Source organism: Anoplopoma fimbria, chromosome 14 (genome assembly GCF_027596085.1).
Source record: "Anoplopoma fimbria isolate UVic2021 breed Golden Eagle Sablefish chromosome 14, Afim_UVic_2022, whole genome shotgun sequence".
NCBI classification, from domain to species: domain Eukaryota; kingdom Metazoa; phylum Chordata; class Actinopteri; order Perciformes; family Anoplopomatidae; genus Anoplopoma; species Anoplopoma fimbria.
In genome coordinates, this window is record NC_072462.1 from 2,131,014 (window position 1) to 2,155,137 (window position 24,124).

The 24,124-nt window shown below is 35.1% G+C and overlaps 2 protein-coding genes across 2 annotated transcripts; one reads left to right on the plus strand and one right to left on the minus strand.

Moving 5' to 3' along the window:
- Positions 1-289: 289 nt before the first annotated feature.
- Positions 290-10,460, minus strand: slc25a1b (slc25a1 solute carrier family 25 member 1b). Its single transcript, XM_054612330.1, has 8 exons — positions 10,274-10,460; positions 6,563-6,670; positions 4,632-4,731; positions 3,972-4,110; positions 3,642-3,726; positions 2,527-2,747; positions 2,366-2,439; positions 290-1,655 (listed from the first exon to the last, which is right to left on the minus strand). The coding sequence occupies exons 1-8, from the start codon at positions 10,389-10,391 to the stop codon at positions 1,541-1,543; spliced, it is 960 nt and encodes a 319-aa protein (XP_054468305.1). The 5' UTR covers positions 10,392-10,460; the 3' UTR covers positions 290-1,540.
- A 2,015-nt stretch (positions 10,461-12,475) lies between these two features.
- Positions 12,476-24,058, plus strand: zgc:56235 (Voltage-dependent anion-selective channel protein 2-like). The gene is given in 11 exon segments (XM_054612331.1): positions 12,476-12,562; positions 14,614-14,684; positions 15,422-15,471; positions 18,965-19,117; positions 19,212-19,264; positions 19,910-20,131; positions 20,763-20,859; positions 20,892-20,921; positions 20,923-20,970; positions 21,064-21,118; positions 22,977-24,058. Coding segments are annotated over 10 exon segments (870 nt in total). The 5' UTR covers positions 12,476-12,562; positions 14,614-14,617; the 3' UTR covers positions 23,072-24,058.
- The last annotated feature ends 66 nt before the right edge of the window (positions 24,059-24,124 follow it).

Here is a 24,124-nt window from a genome sequence, read left to right on the forward strand (position 1 = left end):
TTTTGGTGCTTTTTTGGTGTACTTTGACATATTTAAACTTGCATTAAGAATAACTATATATAAATAGACAATCTTCCCTCTGATGTTGTTGTTTACTGATGGAGGTCATATAGAGGATCAGGACTAAACTGAGACTTTTTCAGCACCAGGTAAAAGTTCCTCACTGTAACTTTAAGAAACATTTAAAATCACTTTTAAGACAGGACTTTTACTTGTAACAGAGTATTACCAATTTCAGATCTGAGTTCAACTTCCACCACTCCTTACTTAAAATGAACACGACAAAATGAACGGTCTGATTGAATGTTTATTTGTTAGAATTAATTAGACTGAAGGCACAATACTTCGTTTTAACTACTGGAATACTTTTTCATGTCTTAATATGAAAAAAAAAATGAGATTGAGTCTACATGTATGCAAGCTGGAGTAAACATTTGTAAAACAATTAGTAGCATTGCATGCCAGACTCCAGTTTAAAACATTGCTTTGAGCAGCAATTGGCACATTGGCTCGTCGGTTGGTTTAAAAAAATAAAAAGGCAATAATTAAAAGTTACAAATTTTAAAACAGAATCTGCAATAAAACGCTATCCTCAAACACTCGTCCTTCCTGGAATGAGATGGAAGGCACTTTTAATGGCACTTCTCAAACAGGAATGTTGAGTCAATAAAGGCAATTTAAAATGCAAAAGCAAAAATTCATTGGAAAACAGTTTTGATTCATTTAGAAGAGAAGAACATCTCTGGAATACCTCAGAAACTGCTTGGAATGAAACATCTGGCACCACCACACCGTGTGCAACATTATTAAAACAACTGTAGTGACTAAAGCACGAACAACATTCAATCATTCTTTATCTCAAAAGACCTCAAAATCAATACATAGGCACTTTTTTTTAGTTAATTGATTTAAAAACAATCTCTGCAACTCAAAAGTGAACACCTTTACTCCTGTTTAGTGGAAATGTGCATTTCTAAAAGAACTTGTGTACACGTGTGGCATAATTAATAAAAAAACCGGCATAAGACATCTGAATATAAATTATTTCATCAGATTCTGAATGAAATACTTGTTTTGAAAAGTCTTTAAGAAAGAAATCTACTTCTTGCATATAACGAGGGCTTTTAAAAATTTTCATCTCTGGTATAATCTCTCATTTCAAGTATAATGTCTTTGTCTACAGTGTCTAAATCACATTATGTCGGGTATTGGTTTCTCTTTATATTAATTATATAAAACATTAGTACTCAATCTGAATAAATGCTGCGTTCCTTTTTCCCTGAGCTCTTAAAGGAACTTCACCTTTTTGGAATTTTAAGGAAAAATAACAAGTGTAAGCAGCGACTCTGCACTCTGGAGCTTTTTCTTTTTCTTTTTCATGCAGATAACGCTTCCACTTGTATTAGCTGTGTTATAAATAAAAACCAAAGAACATACCAATCCCTTTCTCTGCTCTCTGTAAATCACGTAGAGGTAGATATTAGAACCTAGACTGTTAATGTGAATGGGTGTCCTAAAACTCCTGCTGTCTGTGAAGGTTTCAGTCCGTCTTCCAAACTTTGTTGAGGACCTTCACGACTTCCTCGTAGATGATGAAGACGATGGCCACGTCCATGCACACCCGACCCAGCCGGGGAACGGTACCTTTGTAGAACCTGAAGGGGACAAAAAAAAGATGCACACAAAGTCTTTAAACACTTGCAAAGGATATTTGGAAATTAATGATCACAAAAATCTGGTCCCTTTCCAAGCAAAACACCACAATACCGTTATTTTTATTATATTAAAATACAAAAATGATGGTTGGTGGAGTCTCATCAACAAAACATTGAAAGTATTGCAGGCATAAATATTTCCACATCATTAAAAACATGTCGGCCCGGGATGGTATGTGTGTATATATATATATATATATATATATATATATATATATATATAAAAAAAAAGTATATAAATAAATATATATGTAAATAAAAAAATATAAATATTTATTATATTTATTTAATAATAATAATATTTATTTATATATATACACTGATTAAATATATAAAAATACAGAAAGGGAAATAAAAATAATAATAAAAACACAATAGATGATAAAATAAATAAGTGAAAGTGATAAATACCATTAAGAATAATTTAAAAAAGTGAGAATTTGAATAAATAAATAATAATAACTAGAATGTGCCTTTTCAGAAAAATAAATAAATGTGCAGCAGCAATTTTTTCAAATACGTTCAGATGAAAGTTTAGCAAATGCCAAAGTGTCTTTAACGGTGAAGGTGAACTGCTGCAAATTATCGCTAAATAAATGCTTCTAAAATAATAAGTGAACTCCTTCTAATAACTCCGTCTGTAAACTCACGCCATCGGTCCTTCGTGCTTCATGATCTTGGCGGCGCAGTCCAGCGTGCTTTTGTACTTGTGAGCTTCCAGACCCTGTTAAAAAACACACATACATGTTAGTTAAGGGTTTTAAATATATACGAGATTCTTCAAACAGGTGAACATGAAAACTCAACCAACCTGCATCCTGGTCTTTATGACATCCAGGGGAGTGTTTCCGAACACGCTGGCAGCTCCGGCCACGGCTCCGAACAGTCCGGTTATCAAAGGGTTAATGGATTTGTTGGTGTCGTCGCCTTTGTACCAGTTCCTCAGAGACGTCATGACGTAGAAGCGGATGGCCTGGTTGGAGCCTTGTTTCAGCACGGTGGCTGTCAGGCCCTGGTACGTCCCCTTCAGTCCTGCAGAGACAGCATCAGAACTTCAGAAAAAGAAGAACTCTCACAGCGCTTTATCAATTAATCAATTATCTTCTGTATGGCACAAATCCATGTGCAATAACCCGGTAACTTTAAATTCAAATTGTTTACATATTTATTCAAGCAGCCTTGCACTCTGCATATTTGCACTTTCTTCTTGGACCTCCTTGATTTTTTCGTTTATTTGTCTGTTTCTGTGTATTAGTGAGTGTAAGTAACCGGAGTTAAGTTCCATGTATGCGTACAAAGCTGATTCCGATTCCGAAATAGAAAGACCAAATCTCCCTTTTCTTTGTCTACAAAGCTCAAAACTGCAGACTCCCTGTGGCTTTATGTTCCTCCACAAACCCTTAAATCCTCCTTTACTGGTTTCTCATTCTTCAAAAGCACTCATAAAAGAAAATTGGAGATGCAGCTTTTCTCAGTTATGCTCCTAAACTGAGGAACAGCCGAGCCAAAACACATTAGAGAGGCAGCTTTAAAAACATATCCATCTCGCCAAGCCTCTCTTTTTTAACAGGACTATGTGTGTGTTACACAGAGTCTCACATCTGTCGTCAAATGATCTTATATGCATTTAAAAAAACTGTTTTTTAAATCTTTTTAAATGCAAAATGTTTTCCAGCACTTATTAATCTGTTGAAATTCTTTAAATTACACTTAAAATGTAAGTGCAAAATGCATTCTTTCTTCCAACCACTTTTATTTATTTATTATCTGTAAAAGGAAGGTTTTTATTTTATTTTTATAATCATTTGAGCTACATTGAGTCTTATTATTATTAAACAAAAAAGAAGAGTGGTTTCCTGTATGAGTTTTGAGAGTAGGTGGCAGTGAATGCATCACATCCTGCAGAAATGAAGACGCCGTCCTTACCTTCAACTCTAATGATCTCCCTCACTCCGTGGAAGAATCCCTTGTACTTTGGGTTCGCTGATGTCTGATCGTGGATGAATTTCACCTAAAATAACATCATAATAATGATTAAGAAGAATCTAAACTTATTGCAGTAGCCCTATAAATTCGTAGTCATGCAAGTTTATGCTAACACTAATGAGCTACGAGTCAAAAACAACACTAAAGATATTTTATTTGCATGAAAGTACGATGGATCTGTAATTGCAGAGGAGGCGAAAGTGAGTGAAAGTGAAACCCAGTTGCCCATTAATTCATAAATGCATGCTTAATAATGTCTTTGTTTTTTACCTTAACAGTCTCCATGGGACAAACTACCAACACGGCCTCAGCGACTCCGGCTCCGAGGCCACAGATTAATCCTCGCTTGCTGTCAAGTTTTCCGTTTTCGTCCCTCATCTTATTACTGATGAACTCAAACACCCCGAATCTGCAGCAGTAACCAGAGAATAAAGAAAAGAAGATTATTGGTACCTATTCCTATACAGCAACTATTATACAGGGTTTATATGATATAATGGCTTTGCTTATGGTTATTGGTCATTAATCAGCACAACTTTTTAATTGACAAATTGTGAAAATCCCTTTTAAAGGTTGGACTATTTTGATTTAAAATTGAAATTGATTCATTATTGCTATCTTGTTTGTCTTATGTGATGCAAACAAAACAAGAAATCTGTTTTATTGATTAAATAATAAGTGAATAAGATTTTTATTTTCTGTTTCAGACGAAGCAAATAAATCAAATAAAAACAAAAACTGTTCTTTCACTCGTCTCGAGGGCAAAACCAAGACGTAAAGGAGGTTTAAATTGTTAATAATCCATTCATACATTAATAAAGTGTGTGCCTGTATGTGCAAAGGTGTGTGTGTGTGTGTGTGTGTGTGTGTGTGTGTGTGTGTGTGTGTGTGTGTGTGTGTGTGTGTGTGTGTGTGTGTGTGTGTGTGTACCTGACGGCTGCTTTAGGTATGGACCCGTACACCAGAGAGCTCAGCCCTCTGTAGAGACCCTTCACCCCATGACCGTTCACCGTCTGCTTCACACAGTCCGCTGCAGGAGAAACACACATTTATACTCTTGCTCCAGATTTAAAAATACTTCTTTTTTAATCCGAAACTCTTTATTATGGGACCGAAGCTTCGATAACAGAACATGCATCAACCCAGGGGCAATATTCTTTCTTCTGGCGTCCACAATTTTGCTAAATTTGGGTGACTTTGTTCATTTTGGGAGACATAGAGTGTGCAGAAATAACAAAAAGAAAATGTAATTGAGGTCACTGAGGTTTCCTAAGCTGAAACGTTACAGGGTCATTCATTTGATATCCAAACAAAATCTGAGTATTCCAGAATTAAAGGAACACACTTTTCTGTAGACCAAGATAAAAAGTAATGCTCTCTATAACATAAAATGTAATTTACTATATCTATCCACTCCTGTATTGTGCAGACAGCAAGCTGTTATTAAAATAGAAAACATGTTTTCATCTGGACACATGGCTTGAAAACCTATTTTTTCTATAAAAATATTGATGAAAGTTGCTTTAAAAGACGAGAACCGTTAAATGTCTGGTTTCTTCGTGTGTCTGATGCAGAATGAAAACCAAAAACCTTGATACCGAGTTTCTAAAGACAAAGTTCACAAGCAGCTCAGTGAACTGATAACAAAGAGTGACTTACTACACAAACACCGACGTGTGTGTTCATGTTGGCCCTGAGATCTGCAACAACACATTGTATATACTACGGATCGTTATCTAAAGGGCAGAGTTGGGGCTAAACTTAAGAAATATTCTTAAAAAATATGAATTGAGATGATTGAGATGGCTGAACAACCACTGTGACGTCTGTAGCATCTGTCAGTTACTAACGTTTTAGGTATATAGTTTGATAGATCGATACTTCATTAATCCTGAGGGGAATTTAGGCATGAAGAAGCTTTTAAAAAACACTGATAAAGAAGTAGAATACATTTTTATCTTGTTTTTTTTAAACAAGATAAAAACACCAGAACTACTACAGGGAGCTGTTTCTCCAAAATAGTATGTGCTAATGGAGGTAAAGCAAAATGGAAGGGTATTAAAAAGGAATTAAAAAATAAAAACAGTGCAAGAATAATGATGATTTTGGATAGTATAAAAAAAAATAAATATATGAACAAATACAGATTGTGCTTAAGGCTAATTTACAGTCCAAGAAAAAGCTGAATTAAAAGTAAAAAAAGGTGTGAGAATAAGATAATATAATATATAAAATATACAAATAGAAGTTTGAGTTGATCTTCCAGCAGCAGCTCAGAATGGAATGTTTATTACAGATTTTTGTTTTGTTTTGTTGGAGCATTTGATTAATTAATTGTTGTCAGGATGCAATGAGAATTTCAACAAAAATATCATTTTTTTCCTAAAGAATATTATCAACCCTGCCTTTAAATTGATCCAGGAGCATTTTATTGCTTATGAAATAGACTTTTTTTATTTCTAATGAGAAAAAAACAACCTTTTTTTAATGTTTTATATTGATAATTGTCTACTTTGCAGCTGTGACTGCAGGACTACATATCTGTGTTTATTAATTGTTTTATTGTTCATTGAACACAAAACTCTGTCTTTAAATCATGGAGGGTTTTAGAACGACTGGTGGTCGCACATTCCTGGACAAGTCACTACTAGGAGACGTTATGCAAACTGAACTTTGGACAGAAAAATATACCTACAGAGGCCACTTTATGAGTCTAATGCAGCCAAACACAACAGCTCTAAGCCATTAATCCACATTTACAAAGATGAAAGAATAGGTAATAATGTGTTTATCATTGAGTTTCATTATCATCACAATTAATAATAGCAGTGAACTTAAAGTATGGTAACAAATGAACTCACAGATGCCTTTGTATTTGGGAGGGTTGGCCTTCTCGTCCAGCTGCAGCTGTGTTTTCACGTACTCTGTGGGGAAGGTGATGCAGATCTCGATGCCTCCGGCTATCCCTCCTGGAATAACGGCAGAAAAACACACCGTTAAACACAGACTCATTCTGACGAGACAATAACTTTTTAACATTTCTTTTTGCACAAATGCATTTCAGGGAGAAAGAAGCATTCAGACTGCACTTATTTACAGTATTTACAATTATTGATTGTTGAAATGTAGTTTTTTGTTATTTAATCAACTTTACACATGCAAATATGTGTTTCTTTGAATAATGTTACGTATGACGCTTTAATATCAGACTTTTTTTAAACATACTCTTTGTTCGTTTATCATATATTATTGTAAATTTACATATTTGCTATGCTTAAATCATGTCTTTTACAAAAGCAAATTCCTTGTATGTGCAAATGTACTGTTATAAACCTGATTCTGATCTATTCATGATCTTTTTGCAACACTATTAAACTTATCAACCCTATTAAATAAAACCTTTTGGACTTTTACATCCAAATACAAAGAATGACTTGGAAGTATGAAAAGTATAAAAAGTTTGGTTTCAACAGGTCAAATTAATCTTGCATGTTAAAGTAGTCCAACAGTATTTTTCACGATTAAAAAATGAGGATAATAAAACTAAATTTATACAGCACATTTCAGACAAAAACATGCAATATACATGCTTCACAAAATAATACAAATAAAAACACAAATGCAAGAAAAAAAAATCATTAAAAAATGGCAAAAAATAAAATAATAATTAAGAGTAGATAAATAACAATATAGAAAAATAAATAATAAAGTTAAAGTTTCTAAGTTAAAAGTTTTCCTTTATCATCATGTGTTTCATACATAATTAAGCAGTTCCACCTTAAATCCCCGGATGTCACACATCTGCCGTTAAACAGCGCACACTCAGCCGGCTTCTGATTGGCTCAGCCGACCTCAGTGTGATCCAGCCCACAGACCCCCCCCCCACCACCACCTCCATGGCCTGACTGCCATGGAGGTGGAGGGGGTGTGTTGACCCTTCAGAGGACTCACTGTTCATCATCTCTCCTCTGAAGGACTCCACATGTGTGAATGAAGTTTGACCAGTTAGACCTGATCTCAATAACATACTGCATATTTGAGGAGAGAGTTATTGTTGAAATAACACACATTTGTTTTTTGCAGAAGTAGTGTAATAAACCTAAAAAAAGAGCCTTTAATTGATGCTTTTAACGTGCATTCTTTCACGAAACAACAGTTGTGCCCAGTCGGATCACTAGATTACTGCTTTTGGCTGCACACAGGCAGTACTTTTGGTTAGAGACCGTTGTTTAAGCTGCAGCTGAACCTATAAATTAGGCTTGCATCAAAAAAAAACACACAGTCCACATCATCATTATTACTGCAATCCTCTGCAAACAAGCCTCCCCTGAGGCGCATGAGAAAAGAGACAGAACCAGTTTATCGAGTCCGGTATGTGCAGACACTTGGAGAGGTTTTTTGTAGTACTTCTTCCTTTTAAAGATACTTGCAACACCTGCACAAAGTATATAATACTCAAATTTACCTTTTTGACATTCCAGATAGAACACATGACTACTAAGTAACACCTTTTATTTTATGTTCTGATAATAACTGATCATAGTAATTGGAAAGGAAGTTGTGCTATCAATAGCAGCATAATTGCGAAATAACATTACTCATAATTCAATTTTTAGGACTTTTTTTCTTTTTTTTGGCTGAGAGTTAGATGAAAAGTTTGACACCACTCTCATGTTTGTACATTAACTATGAAGCTACAGTTGTTTAGCTTAGCTTAGCATAAAAACTGCACTTAAAACCACAACTTGTAGTTTTTACACTTCAATTTGTATTGTTTTGTGTTAATTAGTGAGTTTTAGAACCGCCAAAAACAACACAAAATCAAAGTTCCTTGTAGTAGCTTTAAGTAAAAGTACTACTACTAACATGTAAAACTACTCTGGTACAAGAACGTACACAAGTACAAAAGTATGAGCATCAAAATATACTGACAGTACCTCAAGTAAAAGTGCTCATTATGCATTTAATGTTGCAGCTAGTAAAGGTGGAGCTGATTTGAAATACTTAATGTACTGCTGGGTAGCTTAATCCATAATAATACATCTTTATTTATTAGTTAATTAATATGTATATTAATATTCTGAGTCTGCAACGTAACTGAAGTTATCAAATACATGTAAGTGGAGTAAAAAGTACAATATAAAAGTATAAAAGCAGCTTAAAATGGAAATACACAAGTACCTCTTAATACATAATATCTACACCAGATTTGATGTACTTTTATTCATGATTGTGTACCTAACATCGTTGATAATCATCTCCACCTGAGCGTGTTGAAACCAGGTGAATGTGAGCAGAAGCTGACGGAGCAAAGGTCTTTGTCATCGTCATGGCGATGAGCATGGAGACCAGAGGCCTCTGAGCGGCGAGTGAAAGGTCACAAGGTCGACGGAAAACACGCACCAACCTGCTGACAGGCAGTACATCTACCAAAGTACTGAGGTACAACTTCAAGGTACTTGTACTTTACTTGAGTATTCCCATTTAATACATCTCTACTACATTTAAGAGGTACATATTGTACTTTTTACTGTACTACATCTCAGAGGTTAATATTGTACTTTATACTACATCTCAGAGGTACATATTGTACTTTTTACTATACTTCATCTCAGAGGTATTTATTGTACTTTTTACTACATCTCAGAGGTATTTATTGTACTTTTTACTACATCTCAGAGGTATTTATTGTACTTTTTACTACATCTCAGAGGTATTTATTGTACTTTTTACTACATCTCAGAGGTATTTATTGTACTTTTTACTACATCTCAGAGGTACATATTGTACTTTTTACTACATCTCAGAGGTACATATTGTACTTTTTACTACATCTGTCTGTCAGCTTTAGTTTCTTCTCAGATGCAGCAGAAAATCAGATACGATAGTAAAACATTTTACTATACTATCAATACTTTTACTTTAAATACATTTGATGATACAATTTTACTTAAGGTTTTGAATGCAGGACTTGTACTTGTAGTGGAGTATTTTCACAGTGTTGTATTAGTACTTTTACTTAAGCTTCTGATCTAAATATTTCTCCCAATACTTCTGATAGTAATGTGCATACAACTACCTGAACATTTAAGGTTCAAACTCCAGAGATTCAGACTCAAAGTCTTTCTTACATCATGTTGATGTTGCAATGACATCTGTCACTGATTGACTAAGGAGAGCATGAGAGTCCAACGTGCCAGACTGTGTAAAGTTCTGCAGAGTCATGATGAAGTGAATGACTTCATTCATGATTTTGCTGCAGGATTCTCCACTTATTTTACCCTTAAAATGCATTCAAGATAAGTGGAATAGTAAATAGTGCTGCAGACTTTAAGATCTCATCTGCATGCATGCACAAACACACTTTCACCCACTTAAACTTTGTAAACAACCCAATGAGTGCAGGAGTGAAGTGAATGACTTTGCTGCAGGATTCTCCACTTATTTTACCTTTAAAATGCATTTAAGATAAGTGTAATAGTAAATAGTGCTGCAGACTTTAAGATCTCATCAGCATGCATGCACTTAAACTTTGCAAACAACTCAATGTGTGCAGGAGAACTTTTCCTCACCGGCCAGGATCGCCTTCCCCGGGTGTGTGAGCTTGGCTTTGCCCGCCGGAGCAGCAGCAGCAGCGGCCAGACACCTGGGTCTGCAGAACGGGCTCACGAACCCTGGTTGTCCGGACATGACTAGAGAGAGAACCAGACCTGCTCCAGCTCCGCGGTGCTCTGGAGGTGATAACGTCGAGTCAGTGTTCACCCAGGGCGGGGCATGACACGACGTTTACCCCCCCCACCCACACCCAAACGCCATGTTTGTCACAAACATTTAAGGAGGACCGGAGAGTTCTCTGCAGAGTGCTTCTCACCCCACTGTAATACAGAGAGGAATATAACAATACTCATATCTATATATCTATCTATATATATATAATGCATATATAAAAATGCATGTAAAAAATGCATATATAAAAATGCATATATAAAATGCATGTATAAAAATGCATGTATAAAAATGCATATATAAAAATGCAAATATAAAAAAATGCAAATATATAAAATGCATATATAAAATGCATATATAAAATGCATTTATAAAAATGCATATATAAAATGCATATATAAAATGCATATATAAAAATGCATGTATAAAAATGCATATATAAAACTGCAAATATAAAAAATGCATAAAAATGCATTTATAAAAATGCATATATAAAATGCATGTATAAAAATGCATGTAAAAAATGCATATATAAAACTGCAAATATAAAAAATGCATATATAAAAATGCATATATAAAAATGCATATATAAAATGCATATATAAAATGCATTTATAAAAATGCAAATATAAAAAATGCATATATAAAATGCATATATAGAAATGCAAATATAAAAAATGCATATATAAAAATGCATATATAAAAATGCATATATAAAATGCATATATAAAATGCATATATAAAAAGCATATATAAAAATGCATGTATAAACATGCATATATAAAGATGCATATATAAAAATGCATATATAAAATGCATCTATAAAATGCATTTATAAAAATGCATATATAAAAATGCATATATAAAATGCATACATAAAAATGCATCTATAAAATGCATTTATAAAAATGCAAATATAAAAAATGCATATATAAAAATGCATATATAAAAATGCATGTATAAAATGCATTTATAAAAATGCATATATAAAAAATGCATATATAAAAATGCATATATAAAAATGCATATATAAAAATGCATATATAAAATGCATATATAAAAATGCATGTATAAAATACATTTATAGAAATGCAAATATAAAAAATGCATATATAAAAATGCATATATAAAATGCATATATAAAAAATGCATATATAAAAATGTATATATAAAATGCATATATAAAAATGCAAATATAAAATGCATTTATAAAAATGCATATATAAAAATACATATATAAAAATGCATATATAAAATGCATATATAAAAATGCATATATAAAAATACATATATAAAAATGCATATATAAAATGAATATATAAAAATGCATATATAAAGTGCATATATAAAAATGCAAATATAAAAAATGCATATATAAAATGCATATATAAAAATGCATATATAAAATGCATATATTAAAATGCATCTATAAAATGCATCTATAAAATGCATCTATAAAATGCATCTATAAAAATGCATATATATATATATATAGATATATTGTCACAGCTCGACTCAGAGGCAGAAACAAGAAAGGGAGACGGGCGAGCCGGTCTTTTTTCACTTTTACTGAGATTTCTCACACTCTTATACAGAGATAAAAACATTTTCAAAGAATACTCATATATATATGAGTATTCTTTGAAAATGTTATATATAAAAGTAATACAAGTTTGAGGTATTATATTCCTTTATTGATCCCCATGGGGGAAATTCGAGTGTTGACACAGACAATAAATACACATATTATACAACAAAATAAAGATAGAACAGAAATAAGAATAAAAATAAAAATAAAAATGTACAGTATAATAAAATATAATGTGATTATAATATTTATATAGAAATATATCAGGAATATATCAGCCCCAATGTCAAGGGGCTTCATGTAAATGCATTAAATGTATTTTTATACCCCTGATAACCTTTTATTGATCATTTCTGCAGCTTAGGTTGGGCGGATCTGTGGGATAACTATCTTGCGTTTGTATGGACTCTTTGTTCATCTCCTCTCACTGCCACTGCGCATGCTCCGTGAGTCTCCTTCATTGTGCCCTATAGACATCCCCACACGAAGCTATCAGGACAGGGTTGTGCAGGCTCCTCAGACTCCCCTTCCAGACACCTCAGCACCGGTAAGGACACCACAACCAGCATGCATATTAATCACAAATGCATGCCTGATCTTTATAATGCATGCATAATAATTTAGCTTTATGATAATTAAGGGTTTTTCCTGAATATTGGGTTGCTTCTCTCCAAGGTTAGCCTAGCATTGTGGGCCACTAAGCTAATGGCAGCCCTGTTATGCAATGATGCTTTAGCCCTGCAGTGCACACTTTAATCCTGGGTTGTAGCATTTAATGGTGCACAGATTCAGGTTAGCAATGCATTTAAATAACTTTATTAGCAGTCATCCCCCTGCACACACACACACACACACACACACACACACACACACACACACACACACACACACACACACACACACACACACACACCTTTTCACTGGCCCATCTGCTGCCCTTTGTCCTAATAGGAGATGCTGCACCAGTCCACTTGTTAAAGCAGGAACATGCAGCATTCTTCATCTAAACCAGCTGATCTCAGCAGCAGCATGTCCAGGATGAGGCCTTTTTCTTTTACAACCTTGAGAGCCTTTTGTTCTGAGTTATTTCAAGTATTTTAATGTATATTTGTGCTCATATTCTGGGTTAAATGTCTTTTTTTGGGGGGGGGGGGGGGGATGCTTGACTCTTTATGTAGCTTCTTTTTTGAGCCAATATATTGTCCAGCATCCCATCTGCCTCGACAGGAACAGATTGTTCCCTTTCTGCAGGATCTCACCTGCAAAATAGGTTGTTAGATTATATATATATATATATATATATATATTATAACTATTGCATTGTTTAATGTGTAATGACATTTCATTTTGCAGATTGCTCACTGCCTACAGTCTGGGTTAGCTTTGCTAGTGGTGCACCATCATGGTGGATGACTCAAATGTGACTGCCTCCCCTGATGATGATGATTAGATTAGATTCATCAATGTTCTCATTGCACTGAGTTCAGACACTGAGAAAATATATATATATATATATATATCTAACCAGATGTGCAAAATAAGATAAAATAAGATAGAACTTAAAGAATCCCGATGGAAATTCTTGAGCCAGAGTTTCATTAAAGATTAAAAACAGAATAATAACCTAAAACAAAATAAAAAATAAACATATATGAACAACAAAATTACAATTATTAAGTGTAAAAGAAAAAATACTGACATCATTTCAAAAAAGAATACAATAGCATTACCAGTAAGGTAAATAAATAAAGTTAAAAAAAAAACTAAATAGAAAAAGAAAAATATAACAAGATGAAGAGTAAATAACAAATAAAACTAATAAAGTGTATAATGGAAACTAAAATAGAAAAGTTATATTGCGCAACAGACGTATTGTCCATGATATTGAAAAAAATTTATAAAGTTATATTGCACATAGATTAATGAAAAAATATTGCACATGAAATAAAAATGCAGTAGTAAATAATATTGTGCAGAATAAAGTATAACAAATTCAAATATGGAATGGCCTGAAAGGGGTATTAATACACTAGATATACACAGTATGAGCATGTTGAACAGTATTAACAGTGTGTATGAAGTGTTTAGATGTATAGTATATAGTAGACAGTGCAGATATAGTATAAAATATAACGTGCATGTGTAGTTACAAGTACTGCTAATAGTACATATTATATACAGAATAAACTGCTGGAAGTATTTGCTTAGCTATAAATCTGATATGCAAAGTATTGACAGTTGTGTACAAATACCTTGTAGTTCAGTACAGTATGGACAGTAGTATATAATGTACTTGTATATGAGAGCCAATAAAGTACAAGAGCAGCAGTTTAAGAGCAGAGTAAGTGTGAGGCAGCATCTAGTGCACCAGTTTATTTATTACATTGATTTAAATTCATCTCACACAAGAAGAAGAGATGTATTTTACCAGATCCAATTACTAGCTTATATCCTCTGGAGTTCTTAGGAAAGGTAGATCGTTTAGTACTAAGTCATTACAACAGCGGAGCAGAGAACCTTCCTGATTTGTTCATTGATTTGTGGTTTTAATGTGGACGTCAGCGACTCTGATCACATGACTGACCTTCTCTCCTCCAGCACGATGGCCGTCCCTCCTTCATACTCAGACCTGGGCAAGTCTGCCAAGGACATCTTCAGTAAAGGCTATGGTGAGTCCTGTTTGAGCCCAAAACGCTGAATAATTAACCGTTCAAACCTGGTGAACAGCTGATAGAAAATAGACTGATGAATATTAAAGCCAGTGGGGACATCTGAAAGGCGAAACCACCAGAGATGAATTAAAGTATCTAGCTTTAAAGTAGGTATGTAATGTGTATGTAATGAGCGAGGAGCGGGCGATATGAAAAATGATTTTTTTAATAGTACAATAATGTGAATGAATGTGAAATAACTTTTATTGGAAAATAAATTGTGAGTATTTGTGGGAATTTGTCTTTCAAACCCAACTCAGCAAAATAAATAGAAACAAAAGTACTTTATCACAATAATGCAAAAAGTATACAAGAATCTAGTATTTTTAATATGTTAAATGTGAAGCTGCAGCCAGGAAATGTTAGCGTAGCTTAGCGTAATGACTGGAAACAGGGGGAAACTGCTAGCCTGGCTCTCTCTCTAAGGATTAAGATAATATACTCAGCATGTCAGCACCTCTAATGCCCGAACACTAACATGTTATAGTGTTTAATCTGTCAATAAACTGAAACGTGACAAAGACAAGGTGTGGTTTTTACAGGGTATTTTGTGCAAGACTTTATGCTAAGCTAAGCTAGCCGTCTCCTAGCTCCAGCTATTTTTTTATTACTACTGATTTATAACACATTTCCTTTTAATCTTCTTGCACTGGATTTCTGCAAACACTGAACTCTGTGTCTTTAAACTCCTCCAGGCTTTGGAGTTGTGAAGCTGGACCTGAAGACCAAATCACAAAGTGGAGTGGTGAGGACACTTTCTTTATTCCTTTATTCCTTTATTTCTTGTTGTTCTCTCGATGCGTCCTGCCGTCCGTTGTCCCGCCGTCACTAAACATTCCTCCAGAGTGAAACTCCTGCTGTGACCTGGAGCTTAAAGGTGCAGCTGCAGACCAGCTCAGCTTAACGTGTTCTCAGTCCTAAAGCAACGAGACACACCCTCGTTTGTTTATTATGGTCTGTCTGTCTCTCCCCTAACCGCTGCTCTGTCTCCATGCTGCTGCTCTGCTGCTCCGGACGCTCGCGCTCTAATGTAGATGGTAAGATCGGTGTCAGAGCTCACAGCTGTTTATTCATAATAATAACCAACATCGTGTTTCTTTTTTTATTCTTAACATGGTCCAAATGTTGTGGTTTTTGTCTTTGTGATTATCATTCATACAGCATGAATATCAGTGTTTTTAACAACTTTTATTTGCTTTACGTGTCCTGTCATCACTCACAATCAGATCTAATGTCAGTCTAATATATCCTCTATGTTTTAAGCCATCTTTTAGTTTAGGGTGTCATTTTTATCATCAATTAACTAGAGGTTTAAATCACTTTCTTCACATTGATTATTTGGACGATACAATATTTGCTGATATCACAACGTCTTCCACAATAAATTTGATTCAATCAGTTACATTTATGTCAAATCACAAAATATTACTCTTCCAGAAAAACAATCTATTTATTTAAGTAAAAATAATAAAAACAGACCTTGTGTTCACTATGAAGTGACACATTTCTCATGTTTAAGCACTGTTGGAATGTTCAAAAGGAGGTGATATCTTAAAGATGACGATACGCAATGATGTTTTCATTTTGCATCAATGAAATTGGATCATTGGTTATTGAATCCATGTTTCGTTACACCCCTTCAATTAACCCGCTGATGATTGTCTTAATTAAATACTGGTTTGTACTATAAAATGTCAGAAAAAAAAAATATATATATTGCATTAAAAAAAAAGAAATCACATTTAATTTGCCAATCATACACCAAATGTTTCCAAAGTGCAGGAGTGTACAATATGTAACAAACAATCTGTCAATTAAAATCAGCTTTTTAGACAAAAACACACTTTTTGGGCAGATCTGCACTGCACATTCTTTGCAACATTTGTGTGCAGACATTCATGGTCCTCAGAGGATAAATCCTCCTTACGTCTGGGGACCCTCTGACTTTTCCTCTTGCACCACCATTAGGTTGGTGAAAGTGAAATATCTCACCGATGAATCAATGGATGAATATACAATTTACCTCAGACATTCATGGTCCCCAGTGGATACGCTCTAAATACTTTTCTGGTCCTCTGACTTTTCCCTCTAGCGCCATCATCAGGTCAACATATTTTGTTTCTGAGCAGATACCTGCAGAACCAATAACATTTCCCATCAGCCTCGGCTTTACTTTGTGTTCAATGCTAACGCGCTAATGCTTGAATGCTAACACACTAGCATTACCACTGTTAGCCGCTTAGACCTTTTAACAGAAGTTGTTCTCGAGTCAGACACAGATCTGAGGAGACAGAATGACTCTGCTTTTGTAAATGTGTGTGAGCTTTATTTAGAACAGTCGTCATTATCTGCCTTCCTGTCAGTCCTCGTTATAAACGCGTTAGTCACTCCCTCGGTTAGTGTCAAGGAAACAGGAAAGAAAAGACATATTTTAGTTCATGGTCTACTTCTCGAGGCCACAAAGGAGCTTCTGCTTTTTCGGATTCATTACCTTCTACACATATCGTGCTTTTATTACACTGAAACAGCAATATGATCTATATTTAACTGCAGCATTATTTCCTCTTACAGTTCTCTAAAGAATTAGACGTCTTTTTCAGAAAGACACACTTGTGTCTCTGTACTCCAACAGGTTGAATATTTGAAATCAAACATTACCTATGAGGGTAAAGTGCTGCCTTTAAGCTTTAATTTAAGCGTGCTTATAGACGGATAAGGTGAATATTTTAGGAATTGTGTCCAAACTCTCTTTTGAACATTTACTTCTCCCTGTAGAATAGACGGTCAATAGTTCACTCAGCAGTGCATTGAGATTCCAGTGTTTACTAATCTTAATTTTGCTTCACAACAGAACACAAAATGTAAAGTCGGTTATTTTCACATCTATAAAATTCAACATATTGCACATGTGCATGCATGCAACCAACGCTACTTCCTCTGTTACAAATGTACACAAATTAAGACTCACTCAATGAATTGGTGCACTATAAAGAAACAAGGGAGGGAAGTGAAGCTGTACACAAAGCTGAAAGGTCAGCACTTAAATCCTCATAATCATTGTTTTAGTTGAACACAAACATGCAGAAGTAAAGAGATGAAATAAAAGAACACAGTACAAATACTTACAGACTGTGTCTTAGTTGTATCATAATTACATCACGATATTCGTCAGTGTTTTTCTGTCCTTCATGTTACCGCCGTCCCGCATGGATTCATGGTCGGGGCTGGTCGTCTGTGTCGTCTGATGTGTTTATTGTCCATATTTTATTTCTGTACAGTTTAATCATAATTTAAAATGTTGTCTCAGTCGTAGTCTGCACAGTATTTATGTCTGTCTCCATATTTTGCTCATAATGCGTTGTATATTTCATGATAACTAGGGCTGTACCAAATGTCTTTTTTTAAATATTCCAAGCTTGATTTGAAAACATCTCGTCATATTTTATGACGTCGTCACCCTAAAAAAATGATTTATTTTGTTATTGTGGTTATATAAATAAAGTGTATGTTTGCAGAAAGCAGGAGTCTTAAATTGAGGTTTTTGGAATGAAGCTTTTGAATGTCAAAAAGAAACAAAAACAAAATCCTCAATTTGAGTTGATTTTATTAGATTAAATTAGTCTTTTTTTTTTATTAAATCAAGTTTCCTTACCCTTTATCTTATTTTAAATATAACAGATATTATTTGGTGCACACGTCAAATCTTGCTCCATCATGTTTTTACCTCTTTGATTCTGGGTCCTATTTGCTCTTATGTTTTTATTGTGAAGCACTTTGTAACTTTGTTTTGTAAAGTGCTTTATAAATTATTGATTATTATTATTATTATTATTATTAATGAAGATACCTCACATCCTTTAGCGTGAGAGCAAACAGCATTATAACCACAGTGAAAATTATGTTTTTAAAGGCTAAACGGCAACAAATATGGATTGAAGCAGAATATTAAATAGATAAAAACATATTTTTCTCAATTTTGGAAATGATTACATCTATATTTTTTTCTTTACGACGCTGTGGAGTTATTGGAAATGTATCACACGAGTCGGAAACAAGCCTACAAATAGAAGAATACCAATAATATTAGTGTTGCCTGATCTTTATCTTCGATCGTCAACGTGATGAATGAATCTTAAGACTATTTGGTGCAGCCCTACTGATCATCTAAACCCGGTTATTATTTATATAGCGTCTTAATGACTTCTTTATACTCATGATCGATATCTTTTTCCCATCAGGAGTTCAACACGTCCGGCTCCAGTAACACGGACACGGGGAAGGCGGCCGGAAGCCTGGAGACCAAATACAAGATGAAGGAGCTCGGCCTGAGCTTCAACCAGAAGTGGAACACAGACAACACGCTGGCTACCGAGGTCACCGTGGAGGACCAGGTACGATCTCACACTCAGAACCTACACACTGATTAAATATGCATTGTTTAAGGCAAAAGTTTTAATGTTCCTTATGTGGTTATTTCTCCTACAGCTGACTCAAGGACTGAAGGTTGCCTTGGATACGTCTTTTGTACCAAACACAGGGTGAGATTATTTGTACGAATATGTGACATCATTCCTCATTAGATCACATGAAACATTATGAAAGTTACTAGTTTATCATGTTTTTCATTTTGTCAAAAATTAGCTGCTGTTTTCAAAACTACATTTAAAGATTTTAAACACTATAAACTTTATAAACACTTTATATTTCCTACCTCATATGTGTACAAATGTATATCCCACCACTCAATCTGATTATATTGTATTTCTAGCTTTGTTTTTTTATGATTTACTTGTTAATTAAGCCTTTACTGTTCTATTATTTATTGTGGTTTTTACATTTTTATTCTATTTTAATTGTTTTCTACGGATGTTTCTTTTTGCACTATCCACTTTGCAGCTCTATTCCTGCAAATGTCCGCGCTGTGGGACTAATAAAAGATTATTTTATCTTATTTTATCTAACAGATTTGATTAATCTTTTACCTAATTTAAAAATATCTCACAACTTTAGGGACTATTTATTATTATATTTTGGGACTATTTTCAGCGGCGGATTAATCTACTTTTGGTGCTCTAGTGAGTATTTGTATGTGGGATCGAGTCAGAATAAAGCGTGTGTTTTCAAGAAGGAAGAAGACATGTGATACACACAGTTATTGCATAAACTAACCTCCATTTCTTCAGTAAGAAGAGTGGAAAGCTGAAGACGGCCTACAAGCGGGACTTCGTGAACCTGGGCTGTGACGTCGACTTCGAGGGTCCCATCATCCACGCCGCCGCGGTGTTGGGCTACGAGGGCTGGCTGGCCGGCTACCAGATGGCCTTCGACACGGCCAAGTCCAAACTGGCCCAGAACAACTTCGCCCTCGGATACCGGGCCGGAGACTTCCAGCTGCACACCAACGTGTGAGTACCTGCATATTGAAACAGCATTAGTTTTTAAAAGAAACTCTTTTACAAACTCCTAATCAAAAAAAGAAGCAATAATTAGAGGAAAGTTTGAAACAACTTCCTGTAAGAAGATCAGTCAAATATCAATGTTCAGAACAGGCGGCAACCTCCAGTTCTCCCTAATAAAGCCAAAGCTTCATGTCTCAAAGCTGCATTCTCTCTCCTGTCCACCAGGGGGCGACTCCTCTGGTTGTATAGAAGTCTATGAGAAAATGACTCTACTTCTCTCTTGATTTATTCCCTCAGTAAACATTGTAAACATGAGTTTATGGTCTCAATCTCTAGTTTCAAGTCTTCTTCAATACAGCATGATGTTCATTTAGTAAATGATGCTCCATTTAGAGTCAAACAGACCATAAAGCAGGGGATGCTTTAGGGCGGGGCTACTGTGATTGACAGGTCGACACCAGAGACGTATACGGCGTCTCTACGTCACTCCTCCTCAGTCCAAATATGGTCACTTCCTGTCCAGAAAACTGGTGCCTTATATATTTAGAAAAAGCATATTTAAATCCTCTGATGATCCAGTGGTGTCTGCAGGATTAAATACTAAAGAAGTGTGTTCTCTGAATCTTTTCCGTCTCAGTAACGACGGGACCGACGGAAGGTGACCTGGAGTTGGCCTGGACCGCGGCTCCATCTACCAGAAGGTGAACAAAGGAGCTGGAGTAACGCTCTCTGCGGTCATTCTCTGATGCCTGGACCGCCCCCGCAGGCGTCAACAACGCAGTCTGATCACACTCGCCTTCGGCATCGCCGCCAAATACAAGCTGGACAAAGACGCCTCTCTGTCTGTGAGTAACGCTCTCTGCTCCGGTGTGAAGGAACATTCTCACAGATGATTCTGTCGGTTTGTTTCATGTCTAATCACGTTTTAACCCCCGCAGGCCAAAGTCAACAACGCCAGTCTGATCGGAGTAATACTACTACACTCAGAGCTACTACTATTACTACTATTACTACTACTACTACTACTACTACTACTACTACTACTACTACTACTACTATTACTACTATTACTACTTCCTTTTGAAAGTCAACCCTCTGAACCCCAAGCTGTTTTGGGGAGTTTTATCTGCTTCTGTCACATTTTTCTCTCTGTGTTCTTCATTTTCACTGCAATATAAAAGTCCTTCACCTCTATAGAAACAGAACAATCTTAACTAGCAGTAGAGAGAACTCAAACATGTCTTTATTGCAGAATAACACAGTTATAATGACATAAATCATAAAAAAGAAAAAACACGCAAGTTGAATTTCTTTGATAATATATTTAACAAAAATTTGAAAACACTGGAATATATATATATATATATATATATATATATATATATATATATATATAACACGTTTCTACGCAAGTGACAAGTGTCTCAAAGTGTTACCAATGTTAGAAAAAAGAAGGCTTTACTTCCTATATATATTGAACTATTTCCATTTTTACATCCTCTACTTCCAGCCTCTCCTCTCCTCTCTGCTCTGTGTTCAGCAGCCTGAAGTTCAGTCAAATATTCATAGAAGTATTTGTCACATGACTGTTGGTCTCAGATGAATCAATCATGGCTTCATAGTTTCTCTGAGGAGCTCAGAATTTAATGTTTTTTACAGAATCTGGTTAAAATAAATGGTTTATTTTGGGCGACATTTTAAATGAGATATGTAGAATAAATAGTTTTTTTCGAAACATCACAATTTTAAGCTTAGTTTTGGCTGCGTTACTGACAGTAGCGTTTGTCACACATGATGAGTTCAAGGACCGTCGGAAAGATGACGTTTTTTACAGCTTCTGGCTTTGATAAAGGGTTTAGTTTCGGTGATTACGTAAAGGAAACATGCTTTTGAGAAAGTGATAGAGCCTCTGAGATAAGAACCGAGCTATGAATGATTTCAGAGATTATTTTACTCACTACGTCTGCAGTGATTGGCTGACATGTTTATCACACTGTCATATCACCTATTACTGATGCAATACAAGTTGGGTTTAACGCTGTCATCACAGGTTGCTGATGAAAGCTACTTTTAAATTCTCCAGAACGAGTCATATTGAAAAATGCCGGTTAGCCGGTTTGCAAGAATATCAAACCGGTTTAAGCCCCAAACCCGACCGGACGGGCAAAACAGGAAACCTAGAAAACTCTAGTATCGGACATCAAACACCTTCTGAATGTCTGAACGTGATTTCACCCTCTGATGTGAAAATATCAACATAGATTTAAGAAGTTTTTTTAAGAAGTTTTTTATGCATGAAGAGTTTTTGGAAAGAACGTTTAATGTTCAACACAAAGAAGAAGGTAACGTGGTGAAAGAAAATTTAAAATATATGTTCCTGCTGCGTCTGCAGATCCTAAACTGTTAGTTTGATTCAAAAAGGCCTTTGGTACGAATAAAAAGTTTTAAATTTCACAAACAAAAACATTTTCTCTTGCCTGCAATAGACAGTAAAACGAGTAAACGTTTAATGTTTTTGTAAGAGGAGTGAGATTAAATTAATTGTTTTTCTTAACTAGTTAATATATTTTCTGCTGCTTTTCACAAGACCCAGGTCACTTTAATTCAATTAATTATATCACTACTATTATTGTTATCTACTGCTGGGAAGTGCTAAAATAAATGTAATGAATATATCAAATAAATCCATAAATTCAGTAAATAATTGGAGGTCATATCCTATCTTTCTTCATACATTTCCAGTTTAGTAATAAGTAGATTTATTCAAGTCCTGTTCATGTCAAACAAATATTAACTTTCATTATATTTGTTATTTAAAACAGTTCTTACATTACGGTGTGTTGTGTCCCTTCAGGTGTGAAGGTCACCCTCTCTGCTCTGATCGACGGGAAGAACTTCAACGCCGGCGGTCACAAAGTCGGGATGGGCTTCGAGCTGGAGGCGTAAAGGTGGAGAACATAGACGAGAGCACATCAACCCCCCACCGCCCCACCATCACAGACACAGCCCACCACCATCATGTAGCTCCTCTCTGGACCCCCACTCCCCCCCACACTTCCTCCCCCATCGTTCACACATTTCATGAGCATTTTCAGACAGTAATAGTCGAGCCTCAGCATCATGTTTAAACGACCCTGAAAAAGAATTGTGAGGTTGTTGATCCTGAAACTGACGGAGACACAGAAAGCTTTGATTATTACCGGGTTTTTTTATGGTCATTGAAGTGGCTCTATTTATTTCCCTGTCTTCGTTGGTGTGAAGCTTCTGTGCTCCCAAAAGCTTGTAAGAATGCAAAACGTGGGAGGCGGAGCTTGGTTCAAAATAAAAATGGTGTGTTGGAGTGTTTTGAGCACTTTTTGGGGCCGTCATGTTGCTATTTAATCCATTTCAATGTTTTGACACATTTCATGAACATATGACTGATATTTAGAGGTGGTTTAAGGTCAAGAGGTGAATGAAGGATATTTAAAAACTCTACAGGAACAATGAAAGTCCGATCTTTTGATCCTTTGTGACTTTCGGTAGGTGAAATCAAAGTGGTGGAATCTTCTCGTGTAGTTAGTTTGCTTTTCTACGACATTGTTTTCATCTATCTGTCTCGTCACAAAGAAAAGTGAGGATGTTTATGCATCTGCTGTTTCCTCACGTTGCTGTCAATGCTCCAACCTCCACTCCTCAGATCTGTACATGAGATACAGTTGGTTGACCTCCGAGTGACTTCGATCAAAACGCTTTCATAGGCTTATGGACGAGGTCGTTGTCTCCCTCATGACTATCCTGTTTCTTTCTTTTCTTTTTTGAGGAAAATCAAAATATGTATTTTATTTTCTCCATCTAATTGTGTCGTCAAGAATTATAAGGCTCATTGTTCTTTGTCACTTAGACACAGTACCTCATTTTTTTTCCAATGTCAATTAAGGGAATTCAAATAATAAAAAATTAAAAAAATCATGTCTGATACAAGTTGTTGTTATTCTTTTTTTTCATCAAAATACTGTT

Coding starts and splice junctions, on each gene's coding strand:
- slc25a1b (XM_054612330.1), bottom strand. CDS start 10,391: ATGTCCGGACAACCAGGGTTCGTGAGCCCGTTCTGCAGACCCAGGTGT. Junction 6,671..10,273: donor GGGGAAGGCGATCCTGGCCG/GTGAGGAAAAGT, acceptor CCGTTATTCCAG/GAGGGATAGCCGGAGGCATC. Junction 2,748..3,641: donor GGAGATCATTAGAGTTGAAG/GTAAGGACGGCG, acceptor CTGTCTCTGCAG/GACTGAAGGGGACGTACCAG.